General features: G+C 38.7%; 1 protein-coding gene across 1 annotated transcript in view; it reads left to right on the top strand.

Moving 5' to 3' along the window:
- SAMD12 (sterile alpha motif domain containing 12) overlaps window positions 1–22380 on the top strand; it is a gene marked incomplete at its 5' end in the record, with an annotated part of 68123 nt that overhangs the window by 16602 nt on the left and 29141 nt on the right. The window contains one exon of the mRNA XM_029285778.1: window positions 16514–16643. Coding sequence (XP_029141611.1) covers window positions 16514–16643 — 130 coding nt within the window. The remainder of the gene's footprint in view (window positions 1–16513; window positions 16644–22380) is intronic.

Genomic DNA, 22380 nt, shown 5'->3' with positions numbered 1-22380 from the left:
CCTGGCGTAGTTTGATTATGTTTTAGTGGGGGTTTTGTATGGGGTGTTTTTAGAACAGGCCTGTTATTTAATTTGATTTTAGCACAGAAACTATTTATTTATTATTGTGGTTTTTAGTATCACCTGTTCACCGCCCTGAGTCCCGTAAGGGAGATAGGGCGGTATATAAATTTAATAAATAAATAAATAAATAAATAAAATAAAGTCCAACTCATACTTTGGCTCCAATAAACAGAATAACAGAGTTGGAAGGGACATTGGAGGTCATCTAGTCCAGGGCTTTTCAACTGGTGGTACGTGTACCACCTGTAATACTTTGCCACGTGGCAGGTGGTATGCGACTGCTAGCCAAGTGTAGTGGGGGAGGGGAATGAGCCGAAGTGACCCAAGCCTGAGGGAGAGGCAGCTGCAGGACTGTCTGGGAGTGGCAGAAGCCCCAGGAGCCAGCAGGGCTCCAGCTGATTGGCGCTTCCGGAAGCAGCGCAGAGCTGGAGGTGAACAGAAGAAAAAGGGGGGAGGAGAGGAGACGCTATAAAAGGAGGTGGTTTGGGCGGAAAAGGGAAAAAAGACAATAGGGAAAGAGAAGGAGAGGTCAGCAGGCAGGGAGGAAACAGGGACAGAGAAGAAGAAGAAGCTGTTGCTGGAAGAAAAAAACCCCTGGTTTGTTTTCTCCAGCCAGGAGAATGCAATCAGCGCTGATGAAATGAAAAGCCAGAATGCCGGAAAAGAGGTGGGTTTATTTAGTTCTGGATCAGCTGGCAGTTTGCACAGTTTTTACAGCGTTTTGTCATTCAGAGGCTCCTTTGTGTGCTTTGGTTATTTGAATATTTTAGTCTGTATTTTAGGCTAGCAATGAGTCCAAAGTGTTGACTTCCGTAGGTTTAATCCCTTTAAACAAATGTAATTAGCTTTACCCCCTTATCTTGAGTCTGTCTATGGCTTTTAGCAAGTTTTCTTTGAAGGTAAACAGGCTTAATTTAAGGCTAACGCTTTTCGCAGTTGCCGGAGCCTTTCAGTCTTGGGTTGCAACATTGTGACACGTGACACGCCTGAGGCAGTTTAAAGGAAAAAAAAACCTGGAGTTTATGTGTTTCTTTATTTTGTGAGCCTTTCTTGCTTTGCACTTGATTCCTGTGTCTTTAAGGGTACAGGGGAGGGATTGGGGGGGTGCATTCTTACTACACTGTGGAAAGAGCTCAGAAGGGAGAGAAGAAGAAGGGCCGATCAGCTAGCTCAGGGGTCTACAAACTTAGCAACTTTAAGACCTGTGGACTTCAACTCCCAGAATTCCTCATCCAACCATGATGGCTGAGGAATTCTGGGAGTTGAAGTCCACAAGTCTTAAAAGTACCAAGTTTGAAGACCCCTGAGCTAGCTGGTAGTGGTGCATATTAATAAACATGGATAAATTCATCATACATTTGTCAGTGCAAAGGGAAAGTGATTCAGCAAAGGAACAGCCACCAAAAAAATTAAAACTGGTTCTTTGTTGGTTAGTCAGGTTTGACTATTGATACCCCTTTAAAAAACTAAAGTTACAATATGTGAACCAAATTATTGCTTGCTGCTCCAACATTGTGCTTCAGATCTTTGCCATCTTGAAGTACAGATGCTTGAGTTAAAGAGGAAGGAAATAACAGTAAATAAAGATGTGGAAATGCCCGCAAGTATATTGATCTTTCAAAAGCATGTTTCATAGAAAGTATTGTAGAGATATTTTACAAAATCATGGGTTAAACTTTGCATAGTTATTAAGAGTTTGACTGTGACTTGAGTGCTCATGTCCCCATCTCTGGAACATGCATTCAAATATTGCACAAGCTATCATTTTTGTTTTGTTTTGTTTTTATTATTACTATTATTGAAAGTGTGATATCACTTTTTTTCTTCTTGGCACAGAAGAACAAACAGAGCATGAAATTAAGTGTCACATATTAAATATGATGATCTAACTTCCTCTTTTTGTTTGGGTTGTGATCTGGACATTTTTTATTGTGTTTGAAGAGTTTAGGTAAAATCTTTGTCACTACTCTGGAAAGAAATGTATGTTGGGGAAAGTGATTTAGGAAGTAGCTTGAAATATTTTTTTAAGGTTTTTTTTTTAGTAAAAGAATTAGCAATCTGTAAAGACGTACTAAAGATGATAATTCAGAATCTATTAGGCAATAATTCTCATAGTTTCTAGTCAGTGTAGCTCATTTGGAAAGCAGAGATCAAGGAAGATGAGCACAAATAAAGGAGAACCTGTTTGCGATTGTTCCATTTTATTGGTGAGAAAGCTACAGAAAATCCAGAGTGTTTCCTTGCAAAATATTATTCACTCAGTGATATTCAATGATAAAATGTGCATTTCTTCTCAGGTAGAAAATAGAGTATGATAAAGTGTTATACATGGTAATGGTGATTTGTTCTCTGTTTTACAACTACTGGTAAAAAGTTGAAACTGTGGCTTCACAAACATCTACAGTACCTCTGATGAACCTTCTTTTTATTTGAGAGATCTGCATTACTGAATTCCATTTTTTTTTTCATTTTGAGGCAGGAAGTGTGGGAACAATGCAATATAAGCCTTTTTTTTTAAGTTTCTTCTTGCCTCCTTCTAAGAGCTGAGAGAGGCCCAAGGTCACTCAGCTGGCTTTGTGTCTATGATGGAACTGGAACATGCAGTCTCCAAGTTTATAGTCTGATGCCTTAACCTCTACACCAAACTGGCTTTAATAAAATCTAAAATATTATCTAAGAAGCAAAGGGGAAAAAAGCATCCCAAGCCCTGAAAATCTGAACTCTGTCTGCTTGCCATTTATAAATTTGATTCGAGTTAAACAGACATGAAATATACAGTCCTTGGTGTTTCTGCTTTTGGTTGTTTGCTTGTAGACATTTCATTATCCATCTTCTAGGTACTGTAGCAGCATTTATGATATTACCTAGACAGGTAATCAAACATCTGCAAACAAACAACCAAGTTCAGAGTCATAATGGACTCCACAGTTCATCCCTGAGCTACATATATTCTCTTCTGTTGGAAAAGATATGAAGGCAAGGAAAGTCTTCCAAAAGATCTCCAAACCAAATTCCAGCTTTGAACTGGAATGCTAAAGGATAGTATAGATAGTAATCAATTCAAAGAAGATCAAACCAAGGTGGAAGGGGTATTATAGTAGAGATGTCAACAATTAAGAAACCTCCAGTATTTGAAGGTGAAGATAGATCAGTGTTCTGGTCATCACAAATCAAAAGACTGCAGGACTTGATAAAATATCTACATAAATATGTCAAACAACAGAAGAAATATCTGTAAAGCTTCTAACCAAACTACGTCACCTAATCTGGAGAACTGAACAGTTGCCAACATATTGGAAGTGATCAATCTACATCTGTGTACTAAAGAAGGAAAACTTACTAAACTATCATTCAGTATTCTTAATTTCTTCCAAAATATTGCTTTGGATCATCCAGTGCAGATTGGACGGCAAGGGAGATGCTAGATGATCAAGCTTGCTTTAGAAAAGACCAAGGAATAAGAAACATTACTGATGAGGAAGACAGAGAATATTAAGAAGTCAACCTGTGTTTCATTGATTATAGAAAAGCCTTTGATTGTCTGAACCATGTCAGAACCTGCTTAAGAAAATGGGAACTCCAGAATATCTCTTTATTGTCATGCAAAAGCTACATATAGGTGAGGAAGCCACAGAGCATGGTGAATAAAGCAAGGTGAAATAAACTGCTCCCAGATTAACTAAGGAATGATAAGGCTGTAAATCTTCTTATTTATTTAAGTGATATGCTAAATACATGTTGAGAGAAGCTGGATTGAAAGAAGATGAATGTAGATTTAAAATAGGAGAAAGAAACATCAATAACGTGTCTGTGCTAATGATACTATTTTAATAGCTGAAAATGCAAATGATCTTCAAGCTCTAATAATTAAAGTTTAAGGAGCACGGTGAAAAATGGGACTAAGATTAAATATAAAAAGACCAAACTAATGACAGGTATTGAGTTGGGGATATCGTCTACTTTTTAAGATCAACTATCAACTGTAAAGTAAACTAGCAGTCAAGAAATATGCCATAAATTAGCACTTGGTAGATTAGTAATAAAGGCTTTAAAAATGTTATACCAAGGCTGTGATGTGTCTTTACCCACAAGGATCAGAATCATGCAGGCAACGGTGTGGCATTTTATGAAAGTGAAAGTTGGACTTTGATGAAATAGGAAAGAAAGATTATTGACATGTTTCAACTTTGGTGTTGGACAAGATTCAAGATACTATGGATAACCAAGAAAACAAATGATCATCAAACCAATCAAGCCAGACTTCTCACTTGAGGCACAAATGACCAGGCTCAAATTATTATATTTTAGGCATATTATACAAAGTCATTGCTCTCTTAAAAAAATTATAATGCTGGGAAAGGTGGAAGGAAAAAGAAGAGCCCGACCAGCACAAGGCGGATGGAGTCAGTTATGCAGTGACTCTAATGGAAGATCTGAAAGTTCAGATTAGAGAAATATAATTCTAGAGAAAAAAACTTCTGTGCAATCATGACTTGATGATGCATATTTATCATCATTTTCCTTAAAGTGACTATTAAAAGCAGCTAATAAAATGAAACAACAGGATTGAAAATGTTAAGACAAAATTAAAAATCGTCACATAATTATTAAAGGTCTAGTGGCTTTTCTAAATACTGAGTTGATGGAAGATCAAATACAACTTCTGAGGAAGGATTTTCCTGCATGGCAGAAAGACGGCAAAGAGATATGCAAAAAAAAAAGGATTCTTCTGCAGATCTTCATGGTTGCCCAAAAGAAGTGGTGTCCTATAGCAGTGTTTTTCAACCTTAGCAACTTTATGTTTTGTGGACTTCAATTCCCAGAATTCTTCAGTCAGCATGCTGGCTGGGTAATTCTGGGAGTTGAAGTCCACATGTCTTAAAGCTGCCAAGGTTGAGAAAAACACTGTCCTGGAAAGTAATCTCCTAGGTTTTTTATATTCAGTAACTCCTAGAATTAGTAACAGGCATGATAATTCTTTCTACTTTGATTATTGCTCCAATCTCTGAAACCCTCAGTTTTCTCCCTTAAATAATTAAGGATGGCCCTGACCTGCACTGCTCTATGGTTTTATATCAGAGCAGTTGTCCCATTAACTTTGAGATCAATTGACTTTGCTTATGACAGCGGTTCTCAACCTATGGGTTGGGACCCCATTTGGGGTCGATCGACCATTTCACGGGGGTCGCCAAGCAAGGCTGTCCGCCATTTTTTTTGTCCGCCATTTTTTTCCCTTTTCCGGCGGGTGCTTTACCTCCCTTGGGCTGGGCCAGCTGGTGGTCGGCCTGCTCCGTCTCTGCCGCTTGCCAGCTACGCCTCGGCCGGCGCAGGGGGCGGAACCACGCATTCGCGGCGCTCCCGGGCAGGGAAAGTCCTTGACTTACGACCGGTTGGGTAGTCCTTGACTTACGACTGGTTTAGTCCTCGACTTATGACCGGTGTAATCCTCGACTTACGACCGGTTGGGGTCGTGGCATTAAAAAGGTTGAGAACCACTGGCTTATGATATAGTCTTCTGGACCAAGCTGTAGAATGGTCCTGCTTTAAATGGAGCTGTGGGGAAACTGCTGTTGTTATAAAGGAAGGCCCAACTTCAATTCCCCAGGATTCATTGAAATAAAATTGCACTTTCAGGCTAGTCTACCCTCTACTCAGGGATCCAACACAGGCCATTTCCTGTTAAAAACAGCCATATAGCTTCATTTAAAATGGCATCTATTTTTAACTTCCAGAACATGAGGGGTTTTTTTTTAAGAGAGAGAAAAATCGATGCTTTTTTTTAAAGAAAAGAAAAGAAAAAGAAAGACCAAGGTACATGTCCTTGAGGAGAAGAACTGTAGAACAGTTCAAGGAGGCCAGAAGTAGCTTCTAGTAAGTATTTTGACACTTCAGCATTAATTTATCACCAAGAATGTATTTATGCTTAAGACAGGAAGGCTTAGTTGTTTTCTCTTTAGAGGGTTGCTAATGGACTGTTTTAAAATTTTAATAGACATTGGACTGTATTCTTTTGTATTTGATGTCTTTGTATTAATAGCAAAGTAAAAGTTGGAATGTTTGTATGTTACTGAAATCTTGGATTTATATCAAGTACTATCCCTCTTAGACTGGAGATCTGCATTTTGTTTAACAGCACTGCTGAACCACAAGCAATTTGAGACCAAAAATGTTGTGAATATTGAATGTTGAAAGTCCCTGTAAAATAGACACTGGGCCATTGCCAGGATGCGGACTACTTTTGACTAGTGCATTCACTTTGAGTCATGTAACCAGGCAGAGACAGGATATGCAATAATTTAATTTAATTTAATTTAATTTAATTTAATTTAATTTAATTTAATTTAATTTAATTTAATTTAATTTAATTTAATTTAATTTAATTTAATTAATTTAATTTAATTTAATTTAATTTAATTTAATTTAATTTAATTTAATTTAATTTAACTTAACTTAACTTAACTTAACTTCTTACTTAACTTAACTTAACTTAACTTAACTTAACTTAACTTAACTTAACTTAACTTAACTTAACTTAACTTAACTTAACTTAACTTAACTTAACTTAACTATCTGGAAGGGATCTTGGAGGTCTTCTAGTCCAGCCCCATGCTCAAGCAGGAGAACCTATATTATTTCAGACAAGTGACTATCTAGTCTTTTCTTAAAACCTCCAGTGATGGAGAGCCCACAACGTCTGAAGGCAAAGACTTCCAGTGGTTAATTGTCCTCACTGTTAGGAAGTTTCTCCTTAATTCCAGGTTGCTTCTCTCTTTGCTCAGTTTCCAACCATTGTTTCTTGTCCTGTCCTCTGCTGCTTTGGAGAATAGTTTTACACCCACTTCTTTGTGGTAGCCCCTCAAATACTGGAGTACAGTTATCATGTCACCTCTATAGTCGGCAACGACTAGCGGAGTAAAATCCACATGGACTCCTTTACCTTTTACTGAGAAAACATTCCTAAGAACACAGTTAAACCAGAGCAGCAATTCTGTGGTGTAGCCAGTTGTCTAATTAGTTGATGGGATTTTCTTTGCTGGTTGTGTTTGATGAAAATTGCTGCACTGAACAGAAGGTGCTAAAGGGCCTAAATAATCCTCTTCAGCTTTATGATAATAATTTAAACTAGTATAAATAATCCTTGACTTACAACCATAATGGAGACTGCCCATTGCAATAGTAAGTCGGGATGATCATAAAGTGCATCACCCATCATGACTGACCTGATTTTATGACCCTTTTTTGTGGCAATCATTAATCATCATGGTTGTTAAGGGAATCCGCAGTTATTAAGCAAATCCATTGCTCATTATGGGGCACTTTTTCTGAAAACCAGAAGTAAATGCTGGTTTTAGCAAAAACATAATAAATCATGCTCATGGGGACTGCAGGACACTGAAAACAGCTGTAAATGCAGATCAGTTGCCGAACTGCCCAAAGTGTGGTTACGTGACTCTGTGTGTGTGTGTGTGTGTGTGTATGAGAGAGAGAGAGAGAGAGAGAGAGAGAGAGAGAGAGAGAGAGAGAGAGAGAGAGAGAGAGACTCTTGGGGGGGGCTCTCATAACTTTGAATGGTCACTAAGCAACTGGTTGTAAATCAAGGAATACATGTGAATAGAATAGAATAGAATAGAATAGAATAGAATAGAATAGAATAGAATAGAATAGAATAGAATAGAATAGAATAGAATAGAATAGGACCTTGGAAGTCATCTAGTCCAACCCCCTGCTCAGGCAGGAAACCCTATACCATTTCAGACAAATGGCTGTCCAGTCTCTTCTTTAAAACTTCCAGCGTTGGAGCATTCACAGCTTCTGGAGGCAAGTTGTTCCACTGATTAATTGTTCTAACTGTCAGGAAATTTCTCCTTAGTTCTAGGTTGCTTCTCTCCTTGATTAGTTTCCATCTGTTGCTTCTTGTCCTGCCTTCAGGCACTTTGGAGACTAGCTTGACTCCCTCTTCTTTGTGGTAACCCCTGAGATATTTGAACACTGCTATCATGTCACTTCTAGTTCTTCTTTTCATCCAACTAGACATACCCAATTCCAGCAACCATCCCTTATATGTTTTAGCCTCCAGTCTCCTGATCATCTTTGTTGCTCTTCTCTGCACTCTTTCTGGAGTCTCAACATCTTTTTTACGTCGCGGTGACCAAAACTGAATATAGTATTCCAAGTGTGGCCTAACCAAGGCATTATAAATGGTATTAACACTTCACATGATCTTGATTCTATCACTCTGTTAATGCATCCTAGAACTGTGTTGGCTTTTTTGGCAGCTGCAGCACACTGCTGACTCATATTTAAGTGATAGTCCAGTAGGACTCCGAGATTCCTCTCACAGTTACTACTATTGAGCCAAGTACCAGTGCCAGAGTCAGTTTCAGAGCATTTAAGATGTGTGGACTTCAACTCCCAGAATTCCCCAGCCAGAAGTAAATCGTAAAAGTGATGAGATTGTGAAACACTGATTTAAATACATATTTGCTCATTGAAGATAACTGATCATGTAGAAAAATTAAAGCAAAGCAAAGTCCTGATGTAATACTCGGCTGAAAATGAAAATGATATTGGAAATATGTTTTGTCTGCTACTGAAAATGTAGAATTTCTGTACCATGACCATTTGATTATGACTTTCCTGTTGTGTCCTTCATAGCATACTGAAAAAGCAAAATNGTGGGTGTGTGTGTGTGTGTGGGTGTGTGAGAGAGAGAGAGAGAGAGAGAGAGAGAGAGAGAGAGAGAGAGAGAGAGAGAGAGAGACTCTTGGGGGGGCTCTCATAACTTTGAATGGTCACTAAGCAACTGGTTGTAAATCAAGGAATACATGTGAATAGAATAGAATAGAATAGAATAGAATAGAATAGAATAGAATAGAATAGAATAGAATAGAATAGAATAGAATAGAATAGAATAGGACCTTGGAAGTCATCTAGTCCAACCCTCTGCTCAGGCAGGAAACCCTATACCATTTCAGACAAATGGCTGTCCAGTCTCTTCTTTAAAACTTCCAGTGTTGGAGCATTCACAGCTTCTGGAGGCAAGTTGTTCCACTGATTAATTGTTCTAACTGTCAGGAAATTTCTCCTTAGTTCTAGGTTGCTTCTCTCCTTGATTAGTTTCCATCTGTTGCTTCTTGTCCTGCCTTCAGGCACTTTGGAGACTAGCTTGACTCCCTCTTCTTTGTGGTAACCCCTGAGATATTGGAACACTGCTATCATGTCACTTCTAGTTCTTCTTTTCATCCAACTAGACATACCCAATTCCAGCAACCATCCCTTATATGTTTTAGCCTCCAGTCTCCTGATCATCTTTGTTGCTCTTCTCTGCACTCTTTCTGTAGTCTCAACATCTTTTTTACGTCGCGGTGACCAAAACTGAATATAGTATTCCAAGTGTGGCCTAACCAAGGCATTATAAATGGTATTAACACTTCACATGATCTTGATTCTATCACTCTGTTAATGCATTCTAGAACTGTGTTGGCTTTTTTGGCAGCTGCAGCACACTGCTGACTCATATTTAAGTGATAGTCCAGTAGGACTCCAAGATTCCTCTCACAGTTACTACTATTGAGCCAAGTACCAGTGTCAGAGTCAGTTTCAGAGCATTTAAGATGTGTGGACTTCAACTCCCAGAATTCCCCAGCCAGAAGTAAATCATAAAAGTGATGAGATTGTGAAACACTGATTTAAACACATATTTGCTCATTGAAGATAACTGATCATGTAGAAAAATTAAAGCAAAGCAAAGTCCTGATGTAATACTCGGCTGAAAATGAAAATGATATTGGAAATATGTTTTGTCTGCTACTGAAAATGTAGAATTTCTGTACCATGACCATTTGATTATGACTTTCCTGTTGTGTCCTTCATAGCATACTGAAAAAGCAAAATGTTGGCTTCCTGTGGATGTGCAAAGCAGTCATGACTTGAAATTGCTTTAAAGAATTTTGCCTTGCAGCATCTGTATTCATGCATAATGGGAACATTTAAAATAGCCTTGCATGAAAACACACACATATTCTTATACAAGCAAAGAAGAAGAAACCATTATGTGCGGAACTGAACACGATATACAACAGATTGTCATTTGAAATAGCGATTGGCAAGCTCCCCAGGCAGAGAGGTTGAGTTCCAGATTTTAAGTCACCGCTTTTCTATCCAAAATGAATCGGTGATTTACTCCACTCCAAAGCGGATTGTTGGAAATGAGCCTGTCTTACTCAGAGACAAGGAGGGATGGTGGAGAATGCTGCAGTGAGGTTAGTGCCAGGGTTCAAGTGCTTGAACAAATTTACTGGGTCATACTCCTCTCCATGGTGGGTCATCTCCAACACATAAACATTCATTCCCCCAAACTTGATTGAAGACACAGAGAATCATAGAGTTATAGGATCAGAAGGGAGCTTGGAAGTCTTCTAGTCCAACCCCCTGCTCGAGCAGAAGACCTTGTACCATTCCAGACAAATGGTTGTCCAATGTCTTGAAAATCTTCAGTGATAAAGCACCACAACCTCAGGAGACAAGCCATTTCACTGATTAATTGTGTCAGGAAAATTCTCCAGGCTGGATCTCTCTGTCAACTCTACAATGAACCTAGCTGCAGCCATTTCCTTTGTTCTAAGTTGCCACAGGATTGGGAGAGGGATGGAGGATTTCTACTAGTCAAAACATTTTACTGTCTCGTGGGAACCAAGGTCATTTCTGTCATTTAGGTAGGGGCATGGGCAGTGGTGGGATTCATCCGGTTCGCACCACTTCGGCAGAACCAGTAGCTAATTTTTTGTTGTCCAGGCCAGAATGGACTTCTAGAAGCAGCATCCACACAGAGAACCGGTTGTTTACATATTTGAATCCCACCAGTGGGCTTGGGGCATTTAGTTAGAAAGCCCACAAAACTCTTCTATTGGGGAACATAGCTGATTACATACCTCTGGGGTGGGAAGGTCAACTTTATAATATTGTTGCTTCTGAAGGGAACTTCAGACTTGGTTTCACTTTTGACCGTGCTGATGCTATGTAACCAATAAACATGTTCCTTGAGGAAATCTCAAGCCTCGGAGTTCTGATTTATTTGGTCTTGTCTATCGGAACCTTGACAATCTTTTTAATGAGCTTCCATCCTTTTACGTCTGGTCTGGTTTGCTACTCGGGTGCTTTGGAGAATAAGTCAACTTCCTCTTCTCTGTGACAGCCACTTAAGTACTGGAAGATAGCTATGTAGGACATTTTTGTACTACTCTATTCAGATGAGGCAGCAATACTTTCAAGAACACTTATTGACTTGGATAGACTTCAGCTCCCAGAATTCCCCAGCCAGTAAGTCCACCCATCTTCCAGTTACCCAGGTTGAAAAACACTGCTCTCTATTCTCCTCTATAATGCAATGCAGTTTAAGGGGGAGGGGACCATTTGACAGCTGTGTAACAGCTGCTTAGCAGCAAAGCAGAATATCGACTGGAAACAATAAAAAAAATAAATGGCTGAAAAGAACTGAAGCCTAAGAAGACTTAATGTTCTCCAGAACCTCTGAGCAAGAAATCAATCCAATTAAATCTTCTCATGAACCTGATGTATGAAATTCAGATAATCAATACTGCAAGTAAACTGCATAGCCTGATTAAAAATAACCTTGACTGTATACAGCTGAGGAAATGCTTGCTCATCATGGTATTATCTGTTGTTTAGGCAATGTGCAGAATCTAGAAGTTGAATAAAATTAACAGAAGATGGAAAACACTGGGTTTTAATATGAAGATAATAATTTGAGGCAGCACACAGTTCACGGCTAGATCTTGAAATGGGCACATTAGGAAAGCAAGAAATTAGCATGGGTTGTTTGGTAAATATCATCAGAATATATTATCTGTCTAGCATAACTTGACCTCCCAAAAAGGATTTCAAGCAATATTGTGGTCCAGAATGATTAATTTGACTGCAGCGTCTGATCCAAGAATGCCTTATAATTTAAAGTCCCATAATAGATTAAGAGATAGTTACGGAGTAGCTGTTTAAAATTACAGCATTAACAATGATGATGGGACACTAATGAGTCACTATACAATAAATTGAAACAATAAAAGTAATAACATTTAAAAGTTGTATGCACAAAGAGAGGAATAAATGGGGTGATTAATTTGTTTCTCTTGCATGGAGTTTGCAAGCATTTAATCCCCACTTCATGAGTCTCTCCTTATTCTATGTAGGAAAAAAAAAAGTTTCATGAGATTGTTGATGTTGGGGCAGTACAACGAATAGAATGGAATGGAATGGAATGGAATGGAATGGAATAGAATAGAATAGAATAGAATAGAATAGAATAGAATAGAATAGAATAGAATAGAATAGAATAGAATAGCTTTATTGGCCAAGTGCGACTGAACACACAAAGAATTTGTCTCCAGTGCATAACTTCTCACTGTACATACAAACAACAAAGTAATATAATAATAAGAGTCAGGGTTCTCTAATAGGAGAAGGTAGTAGAAAAGATGAGAAGGATAATAGTTATACAGCCATACTACGTGGGTAAATATCCTTAGAAATAAGACAGTACTGTGGTAATTAGGTTTACAGCAGAATGATGCCATGGGGAAAAAGCTGTCTTTGTGTCTAGTTGTTTTGGCATGCAATGCCCTATAGCAGCATCCCAAGGGGAGGAGTTGAAAAATTTATGTCCAGGATGTGAGGGGTCTGTGGATATTTTCTCAGCCCTCCTTTTGACATGTGCAGTATACAGGTCCTCAGTGGAAGGCAGGCTGGTTGCAATTGTTTTTTCTGCAGTCCTGAGTTGATGGAGGAAGAACATTCTTTGTTGTGGCTTTTTAATGATAGTTCTAATGTTAGATGTCCATTTCAAATCCTGGGAGATTATAGTACAAGTTTCACAAGTCAGTTTAGGAAACTTTTTGTGTGTCTGTGTGTACATACACGTGCATGTGTGTCTTTGCTTTTACTTCAGTTCCTGGCTGAACTAGTTCCCTGAAATAGTCAATATTTCAGAAGTGAATTACCATGGCCTCCTTCCTAGGGCTTGAGAGAGAACTGGCACAAGGACACCCAGCTGGCTTTGCGCCTATGGTAGGACTAGAATTCACAGTCTCCCAGTTTCTAACTCAGTGCCTTAGGAACTGCACCAAACTGGTTCTCATTTAGGAGACCAGTTGGAACAAATTTGATCTTAGCTTTTGAAGCCAGCCTTGCATTTAAATGGGACCTTCTCCCAGAAGTTGAAAATGTCTGTGTTACCCATCTTGGTTTCTTTTCAAAGAAAGGGCAGGATGGCAGGTTTGGCTTGGCTTGTTTGTTTCAGTGAGATTTCAGCCTTGGGACAGGGAAGCCCATGGACTCAATGGGCGCACTTTGAGGTCACTGGCAGGAGAGAAGATCCTCTCTTCCATGTTCTATACACAAGTCTTTGGAATCTCCAGGTTCTGACTGCTTTTTTTGTAGGCTAGAAGAGCTGTGGAAGAGGCTGTGGATCTGTCATTCAGTAACTGTTGCCTTCTATAATATTGTCTACAGTGACTACAAAGCATTTCCTTGGTGGGAAAAAAAGTCATAGGACAACAGCAGAAGACTGTAGGGCAGCTACAGCAAAAATTGTTATTTTGGAGGTAGATGAGAGTAGACAATCCTACTGTGGGGGGCCTGCTGGAGTCCTGCAGGTCTCTAACCACCCAAGACAACTCTTGTATGTGGCTTAGAATGCCACATGACAGATCTCCAGTTATATTAACTGGGAAAATACCATCTTTGGGCCGGTACATTTTGGATCAGTTTTACATTGTTTAAATAATAACTTGCTTATGAGATGGAGACATTGTTTTGAGGACATGTTCTTGGCAAATGTAAGTGGGGTGTCTTCATGCTGTGGAAATCAGGCTGTTTAGATGAGTTCTTCCACTATTAAATCTACATGTGTTGGCAACTTCAGTTACATATTCAGTGACCACCCTCTTCCCGCTGTTTAATGCAGCAATGATTCATATCATCTGGCAACTGCTTTGTAGGAAGGTGTGGCTCTGTTTTGTAAAGAGATGGTTTCTTAAAGAGTCTGGGGAGAATGGTGCATCATTATGAATCTTGGCTCCCTTTAAAAGTAAGAAGTTTGTTCCTCTAACTGCCACATGTAGGAAAGAAGAAGAAGAAACAGGAAGTGCTAAATGGACTCTTAATAATGATGTTGCAAAGGAGCTTAATTGCTCCATGGCTTTAATCTACAAAATAGTATAATCCAGCCCAAATAGACTTGTGAACATGAATCCCATACTTAGTCCTTTGGCATGGTTCCCTATCATCCCCTAAGCACTCATTGGAACCTGTTTAGTATTCTTAAACAATTGTGCTGGCTGCTGGTCCATTTCTGCGCACAAATTTACATGCTGGCACTCATTTTTATAATCTTTTGTGATCTGAGATTAGGTAAAAGCACTCTTGAGTCAATTTTAAATCCAGACTCTTATACAGTGTTCTTGGCCATGTCTAGAATGCCAGGACCACCACTTGGCTGTAAATCACTGACCCTCAACTTTAAATCCTTTAGCCAGGTTGCCAGAGACATTTCTCAAATAAATCAGTGGCAACATTACAAAAATGGGTTGCTATTGCTTTCTTTATGAACGTTTCCTGACTTCACGGACTAACATACAGCCCCAAGACTTTTGGATGGTCTCCCACCTTGTATTAACCAGATCTGATTCTGTTCATCTTTTTAAGATCAACCAAGATTGGCTAGGAGCTTGCGAAGATGTTCTGGGGCGAGGTGGTCAATGAAGCATTGCCAAAAAAACCCCATAAAAATATCCTTTCCATCTTATTCCTCCCTAATCACCTCCATCCCCACAAGCTTCCTGAAGCCTTTACAGCTTTCTTTCTTAAATCTTATGCTTCTGCAACTTCCCATAGTTTCAGTTTCATTGCTTTTTCGGTCTTTCTCAACGTTGACTCAGCCTTCCATCCTTTTGAGGTCGGTATAATGAGGACCCAGACTGTTGGGGACAATATGCTGACTCTGTAAACTGCTTAGAGAGGGCTGCAAAACACTGTGAAGCAGTATATAAGTTCTATTGCTATTGTTATTATTGTGTGATGATTTTACTTTGACTTCTTCACCCATTTGTCTTTCACTTATGTTTTTGGTAAGTCAGGATCAAAGGAAACTGCCTTGCTATGAAGTCAGAGTATTTCTCTAAACAGCCCTGTATTGTCTACTACAAAGGTGTCCATGGTTGGCTGGGGAATTCTGAGAATTGAAGTCCACAGGTCTTAAAGTTGCCAAGGCTGGACAGCTCTGGTGTAGTCTATCAATGCCTAACTCATCTCAAAGTTTGGGCTCTCCTCTACAGCAATCCAGATTGTTGATACCAAGTGTGTCTGAGAAGGGGACATATCTCCCTCATTTTTCTCAGCAGGGAGGTCCTACACAACTTTTCAGTTGGGCACATTTGGTATTCTTCATTCCCCCCCCCCCCCAAAAAGGAGTGGTTTCCTACACAGAATTATGTCACCTTTGATCATTTGCCCAATGAATTAAAACTCATCCAATTAGTCAGCTAAAATTGCTTTAGTAAATGGCAGTCCCAGCAGCAATATTTCACAAAAGCAGGACTAGTAGGCCATTACTTGCCAGTTTGGGAAAGGCAAAAGTCCCAAGGTAATCTGCTTCTTTTTTTCAAGGGCAACCACTCCCAAATTCTGCCAAGTGCAGTGAAGCAGATAGGGGCAACTCGGCTTATAGATCTATGCATGCAAGAACCAGGAGATTCTAGACATCAGAGGGAAATTGATGGGCAGACATCTTCCCAAAGCTATTATTTCCAAGGACTCTTGGATGAGAAGACTGTCAGCCACAAGAAATCAGGAACCAGGATTGTTCAAATGAGTACAAGTTTACTCCATGCTAGCTCTCAAGAAGAATCTGAACTACTAATGGTCAAGGGAAATTGGTGGTAGATAAGAGTTAACAGAATTCAGGGAAGGTTGAATTTAGATCTCTTATGGGTGGAAGGGATTCCAAACTGATGACATGCTTGACCCCTCCCCTTGGGCTTAGCCTGGTCATCTCCTACATAGACAACTGTTAACATCACTGAGATCAGCTTTCCAAAGGCTGATATTTCTTTGTAGCATAAAAAGAATCCACAGAGATGAATCGGAAATGTTTGCTGATCACTCAAATGATTACTTGAACTGAATTTGAGATTTCTTTACCTGCCTTCAGAGTCTGAAATATCTGTAATATCCAGGGTTTATTAATTGTTAGCCACATGAAGAAGTGTCTGATTAATCATAATCCTTTCATCCTTGACCTTTTCGTGCAAAGCAGAAAATTTAGCTCTGCAGGGTCTGACCATCCTGGCTCATGGTGATGCACAAAATGCAGGTGGATATGTGAAGTGGAAGCAAAATCATTGGTTTAATTTTTGTTTAACTTATTTTATATTTCCAGTTTCATATTGTGAAGCTGACAAAGCCAGTGGCCCTTTGGACACAGCAAGATGTATGCAAGTGGTTGAAGAAACATTGCCCCAATCAGTATCAAATCTACAGTGAGTCATTCAAACAGCATGACATAACTGGTAAAGTATGAAAATATCAAAAATATTTCACTTTAAAATTGATGTGCACATGTTTAATTTCTTCTAATGCCATATATGAGTAATTTGTTCTATATGGGGGTTCTGTTCGATAAAATGGATGTGATTCTCTGGGGCAGTTTGAGGACAGAAAGAAACAAACAGTGTGTGACACAACATTATTTAAAGGAGTGATAAAAAGAAAATTTGCAATGAGGGAGTTATTCTGTGATTTAAAAAATCAGTTTTAATGGGCTTTTTGGGGAGTGAGGCATGCCCATATTTAGGACGTGGTTTAAGAATAAAAGTCAGGATGCAAATAAAAGTAATTAATATCATAGGGCTGGAAGGGATCTTGGAGGTCCCAAAGGTGCTTTTCCAAAAGACAACTGGATTTTCTTGGTTTGTTTTTTTGAAAACATTTCGCTTCTCATCCAAGAAGCTTCCTCAGTTCTAAGTCTAACTGAAGAACATCCCAAAGGTGCTTTTTCACGAGGCACCTGGACTTTCTTTTTTCTCTTTGAAGACATTTCACTTCTCATCCAAGAAGCTTCTTCAGCTCTGACTGCATGGTGGGGAATGGAAGGATTTATATTCCTTGCAGACAGCTGGTCATTTGCATTCTTTTAGGGAGTCATTGAGACCACTTGGAGGTTTACCTATGTCCTCAGGGTCACCTGAGTAGTGCAAATGGGTGTGGAGCCTTCTTGGAACTGATGAAAGGACTGTGTTGTAGACTGGAGATAGTTGATGTCAGATCCCTCCCCCTCTGTTGAGGGAGGGCTGTTCAGTTTTGACATAGATGGCCTCTTTGACCCCTCTTTCAAACCAACGGTCCTCTCGATCCAAAATGTGGACTTTGCTATCTTCAAAAGCATGGCCTTTGTCTTTTAAATGCAGATGGACTGCTGAATCTTGTCCTGATAATATTCCTGATAATAACAGCTCTTTGGAAAGGAACATGTTTCATATCTAAAGGTGTAGCCTGGTATATTTGGAAAGTGTATGTGAGTTGCATAGGTGTTAGGAATTGGAATTCATTATTGGCTATAACTAAAAGTAAGCAGGAGTTAAATTTCTGATACAGTATCATCTTCTAATCCAGCGGTCTTCAAACTTGGCCCTTTTATGACTTGTGGACTTCAACTCCCAGAATTCCTCAGCCAGGCATGCTGGCTGAGGAATTCTGGGAGTTGAAGTCCACAAGTCATAAAAGGGCCAAGTTTGAAGACCCCTGTTCTAATCCTTCAGTGCTTCTAGGTTCCTCCCGCCTTCCATGTTTTCTCTGAAGCCACATGGACCTCATCTGAAAAAGGAGAAGCAGGCTGCTCTTCTCTATTGTAGTTTCTGTGACTTTTGTCATGTTTACTGAGCCCTAGTGATGCAGTGGTTAGAATGCAATATCGCAGGCTACTTCTGCTGACTGCCAGCTGCCTGCAGTTCGGCAGTTCGATTCTCACTGGCTCAAGGTTGACTCAGCCTGAGGACCCAGATTGTTGGGGGCCATATGCTGACTCTGTAAACCACTTAGAGAGAGTTGTAAAGCAGTGTGAAGTGGCATATAAGTCTAAGGGCTATTGCTATTGCTATTCTTCCGTTGTCTCAAAAAGCTAAGTGGGGTCTAATGCTTGGCACTTGTAGAAATACCAGGGTTGTAGGCTAGATTGGGAACCTATAAAACACTTCTTGGAAGAAGCCAATTCAAATTGCTTCCTTATGTGTTGCATCATTTACCTAAAGTGTACTCCTTTCTTAAATCCTTTTTAAAAGCAGAGGAGACTCCATGGTGTGTCTTTTGCTTGACTCCCTGTACTACCTGTTTCCAGATTTGGATAAAGACCCCATGTCTTCACATAGAAATTCCATGTTTATATTCCTTGTACAGGGGTTAACACAGGCTCATCAAATAATATATTCCTAAGCTGTGGTCACAGTGTGTGTTTACCATTACTCTGAAGTGTAGTTAGATAACTATAGTCTTAATAATTCAGATAATTTACTTGAAAACTAAGGTTTCTAAAAACAAAAACATTTTAGTATAAAAGTGAAATATGTGGATAGAAGAGTAGCAAACGTGTTTATTTTTTTATTGTATTTTTGAAAAGACTTTGATTGATAAAATGACCTGAGACCTGTTCTCCCAGGAACATTTATTAGACATATTTCTAGGTCACCACAATCAAAATGACTCTCAAAGGCTTACTTAGGAAAAATATATAAAACATACCCAATAAAAAGAAACACAATGGCAGTACAGCAATACAAATGAGCAACACTTTCTTTCTCTCAATGCAATTTTTAAAAAATGAAGTGGAAGAGAATAATTCTATGAAATTGCAAGAAGGGTGATGTTGCATAAGCTATGCATCTATTCCCTTGGTGCAAATCATGAGTAAAACTCAACTGGAAAATTTGAGTAGGATTTGTGTATCATTTTTGTATAACGCACCAAACATGGTTTGTCCTCCTTTTTTTTTTTAGTCCCCAGTGTCTGTGATATGAAATGCTTTTGTAGATAAGCTCTAAAAGGAAATGCAAATAAGGAACCTTTCCAGATTAAAGACGATAATTTTAAATAATTGCAAAATTCAATCTATAAACCAGATCTTTGGGACAGGCAAGAATGGAGGAACAAACAATAATTTAATAAAACAACAATACTTCTGTTTAATATTTTATAAGATCTCGAAAATAAGATCTTTGTTGGTTGCCCCCCAGAATCATTGTTTCACCACTTAGAAAGTCTTCCTTGGAAAATGATTCTTTGGACAAGACTTTTCTTGAATCCCTGGCTACATCTACTTCATTTACCTTTGCTATTAGGGGAGAAGCTGAGCTTATCATTTTATCAAAAGGCAGCTTCATGTGCCAGAAAGGAGTGTGTGTCTCTTCAAAACCTAAATCCAAATCTATATAGTGTACCTTTCCTTAACAATGTACTTGAGATGTGACAGAGCCACAGGTTACTAAATTGTGAGTGCTCTCTGAGCTTGGTTGTTGAGCCATAGTGGCACAGTAGTTAGAATGCAGTATTGCAGGCTAATTCAGCTCACTGCCAGCAGTTTTATCATCACCAACTTAAGGTTGACTCAGCCTTCCTTCCTTCCGAGGTTGGTAAAATGAGGACCCAGATTATCAGGGAGGGCAATATGCTGACTCTATAAAGCGCTTACAGAGGGCTGTAAAGCACTGTAGGCAGTATATAAGTCTAAGGGCTATTGCTATTGTTTTCTTGCAGATTTTTTGTTGCCAGATTAAGTGTAGTGCTTGTACCACTGAAGATGCAACCTCGTCAATTAATGAAATATCTGCAAAATACAATCAAGTCCAGAGAGCACCAAGGGCTCCACAGAGAATATGTGCAGCTCAACCCTGAACTACATGTATTCTCTATTAGACTCTAAATTCTCTGGCTGATTCCAGAGGGGAGAGGCCTTGAAAAATGGTTGCTCTAGTAGGGCACTAAGATATTTATTTATTTATTGCATGTATATGGCTCACAACTTGAAAGAAAGTCAAAACCAACAAATACAAAAAAAAACCCAGCTCATATCATGAAAACCAAATGGGCAATAAATGGCCAATGCTGCTGAAGTATATTACAATTCCTAAAAATGGGGACACTACTCATTCTGACCCAAAGGCCTGGGTCTCTTTCTCAGACCAGCCACTTAATTCTTCCCATAATGCAATTGTCTTAACATTGCTCCTCAGCATGCTGGGAATTTCAGAACGACAGCTTGCAATCCCACTAATCCATATGGGAAATATAGCGCAGGAATATCAATAATAAAGTCCAAGCAGTTACTTTTCTTGATTCTACTAGTAGAAATGCAGGAAAAAGATTGCAGAGAGTTACATCTAGATTGAATTTATTTATTACATTTGAATGGATAAGTCATTGAATGAAGTGCATTTGGTTAAGGGCAGCTCTTTTCAAGGTATCATCACACATTAGCTAGACAAGGGGTCTTCAAACTTGGCCCTTTTATAACTTGTGGACTTCAACTCCCAGAATTCCTCAGCCAGGCACACTGGCTGAGGAATTCTGAGAGTTGAAGTCCACAAATCACAAAAGGGCCAAGTTTGAAGACCCCTGAGCTAGACAGTGGGATTGGAGTGGATAATGCCAGCATTAAGAGTAAATCAGTCTTTTTCTTATTGTAGTTCTGTGCAATTTGAGAAATCATCAGTTTCATCGTAATCATCACCTATAGTTTGGCAACCACATCCAAACCCATATTCAAATAAGAGTAGAGGTAAATGATAAAGGTTTCCCAGTCCTATTGTATCTGACTCTAGAATGTGGTGCTCATCTCTGTTTCTTGGCCATTGTCCAAAGATATTTTTCATGGACATGTAGCCAGCATGGCTATATGCCAAAGGAGCATGGAATGCTGTTACCTTCCCACCAAGGTGGTATCTATTAATCTACTCGCACTTGCATGCTTTCAAATTGCTAGGTAAGCAGTACGGAGTCCTATTTTAATGTGTTTAAACCTAGCTGGCTCAGGAATTCTGGGAGTTGAAGTCCATGAGTCATAAAAGAGCCGAGGTTGCCTACCCCTAGTTTAGATGGTAGAAAGCTGCAGCGAAGAAGTACAGTGGAGCTACAAAATAAAATGCATAGCTAAGCCATCATTTACACATTAGTCCATTCTTTACAAAGTAGAATTTATAAAAATCAAATTCCTTAATTATCCCAATTGGCCAGTATGCTTGAAGCAAGTGGCTTGCCCATTAAGCAAGAATTGGCTATAAAAATGTATAGTTTATCTGAAATTCACATAAAACTGCATTGTATTAATCAAAGGCAGTAAATGGTGCTGAAGGGATTGTAATGCTGAATGTTCCTAGTGGCTTTGTCCATTTAGTTACTCATTTGGTTTGGAAATTTAGGAGGAGATTGAAAATATTGCTTAACAGTCTTCAATAATTAATGATAATGCCACTTTATGACCTATTTTTTCCCCAGAACTTATACAATTATGGGATACATGAAATTAATTTAGATTTTGGGTTTTTTTGCCTGCCAGATTGATCCTAGTAAAACACCAGAAAATAAATTACTTATTTCTTTTGATCAGTGATTGTTAAAATTGTGGAAAATAACCACGGCTGAAAAACAAACCCAGCAGCAAAAATTCTTAAAGATCCCTTTATTTAAAATTTATTTCATTCACATTTGGTCTTTATTTTTAGTTAGGTTAACAAAGTAATACTAATACTAATAAGTGCTAGGATAGAAATATTGAATATGAATTTAAAATATGGGTATATCTCACCAAAATATTAGGAATTATGCATTTCATGTAATTGCTGTTTCCTCTGCTTCTCTTGTTTCCCCCCAAGTTGTTTATAATTCAAAATGTCTGCATGTGTATATATTAATTATTTTTTAAAAAAGAAAAATAATTACATTCCATATGGATATCAGAAAGTCATTTCTAAATGAATGTCTCCTTTGAGTCATGCTTGATTCTTGGATGTGTCCACATATGCTTTTTAGCTGTAGTATGGAACCAGTTTGGTGTAGTAGTTAAGATTTAGATTTTAGATTTTAGATTTTATTAAATTTATACCCCGCCCTTCTCCCGGAGGACTCAGGGCGGCTTACAGCCAGTTTAAAACAATGATACAATACAAAATTTAAAAAGATTAAAAATAACTATTTAAATTTGGCCGCTTCTACTAAAAATTTAATTTAAAACCCCTTTAAAATACCCCTAGGCCAGTCCTG

Source organism: Protobothrops mucrosquamatus, unplaced genomic scaffold (assembly GCF_001527695.2).
Source record: "Protobothrops mucrosquamatus isolate PMUCROS unplaced genomic scaffold, P.Mucros_1.0 scaffold2240, whole genome shotgun sequence".
Lineage (NCBI taxonomy): Eukaryota > Metazoa > Chordata > Lepidosauria > Squamata > Viperidae > Protobothrops > Protobothrops mucrosquamatus.
The sequence above is the reverse complement of the archived record's forward strand: the minus strand, read 5'-3'. Positions and strand labels throughout refer to the sequence as shown.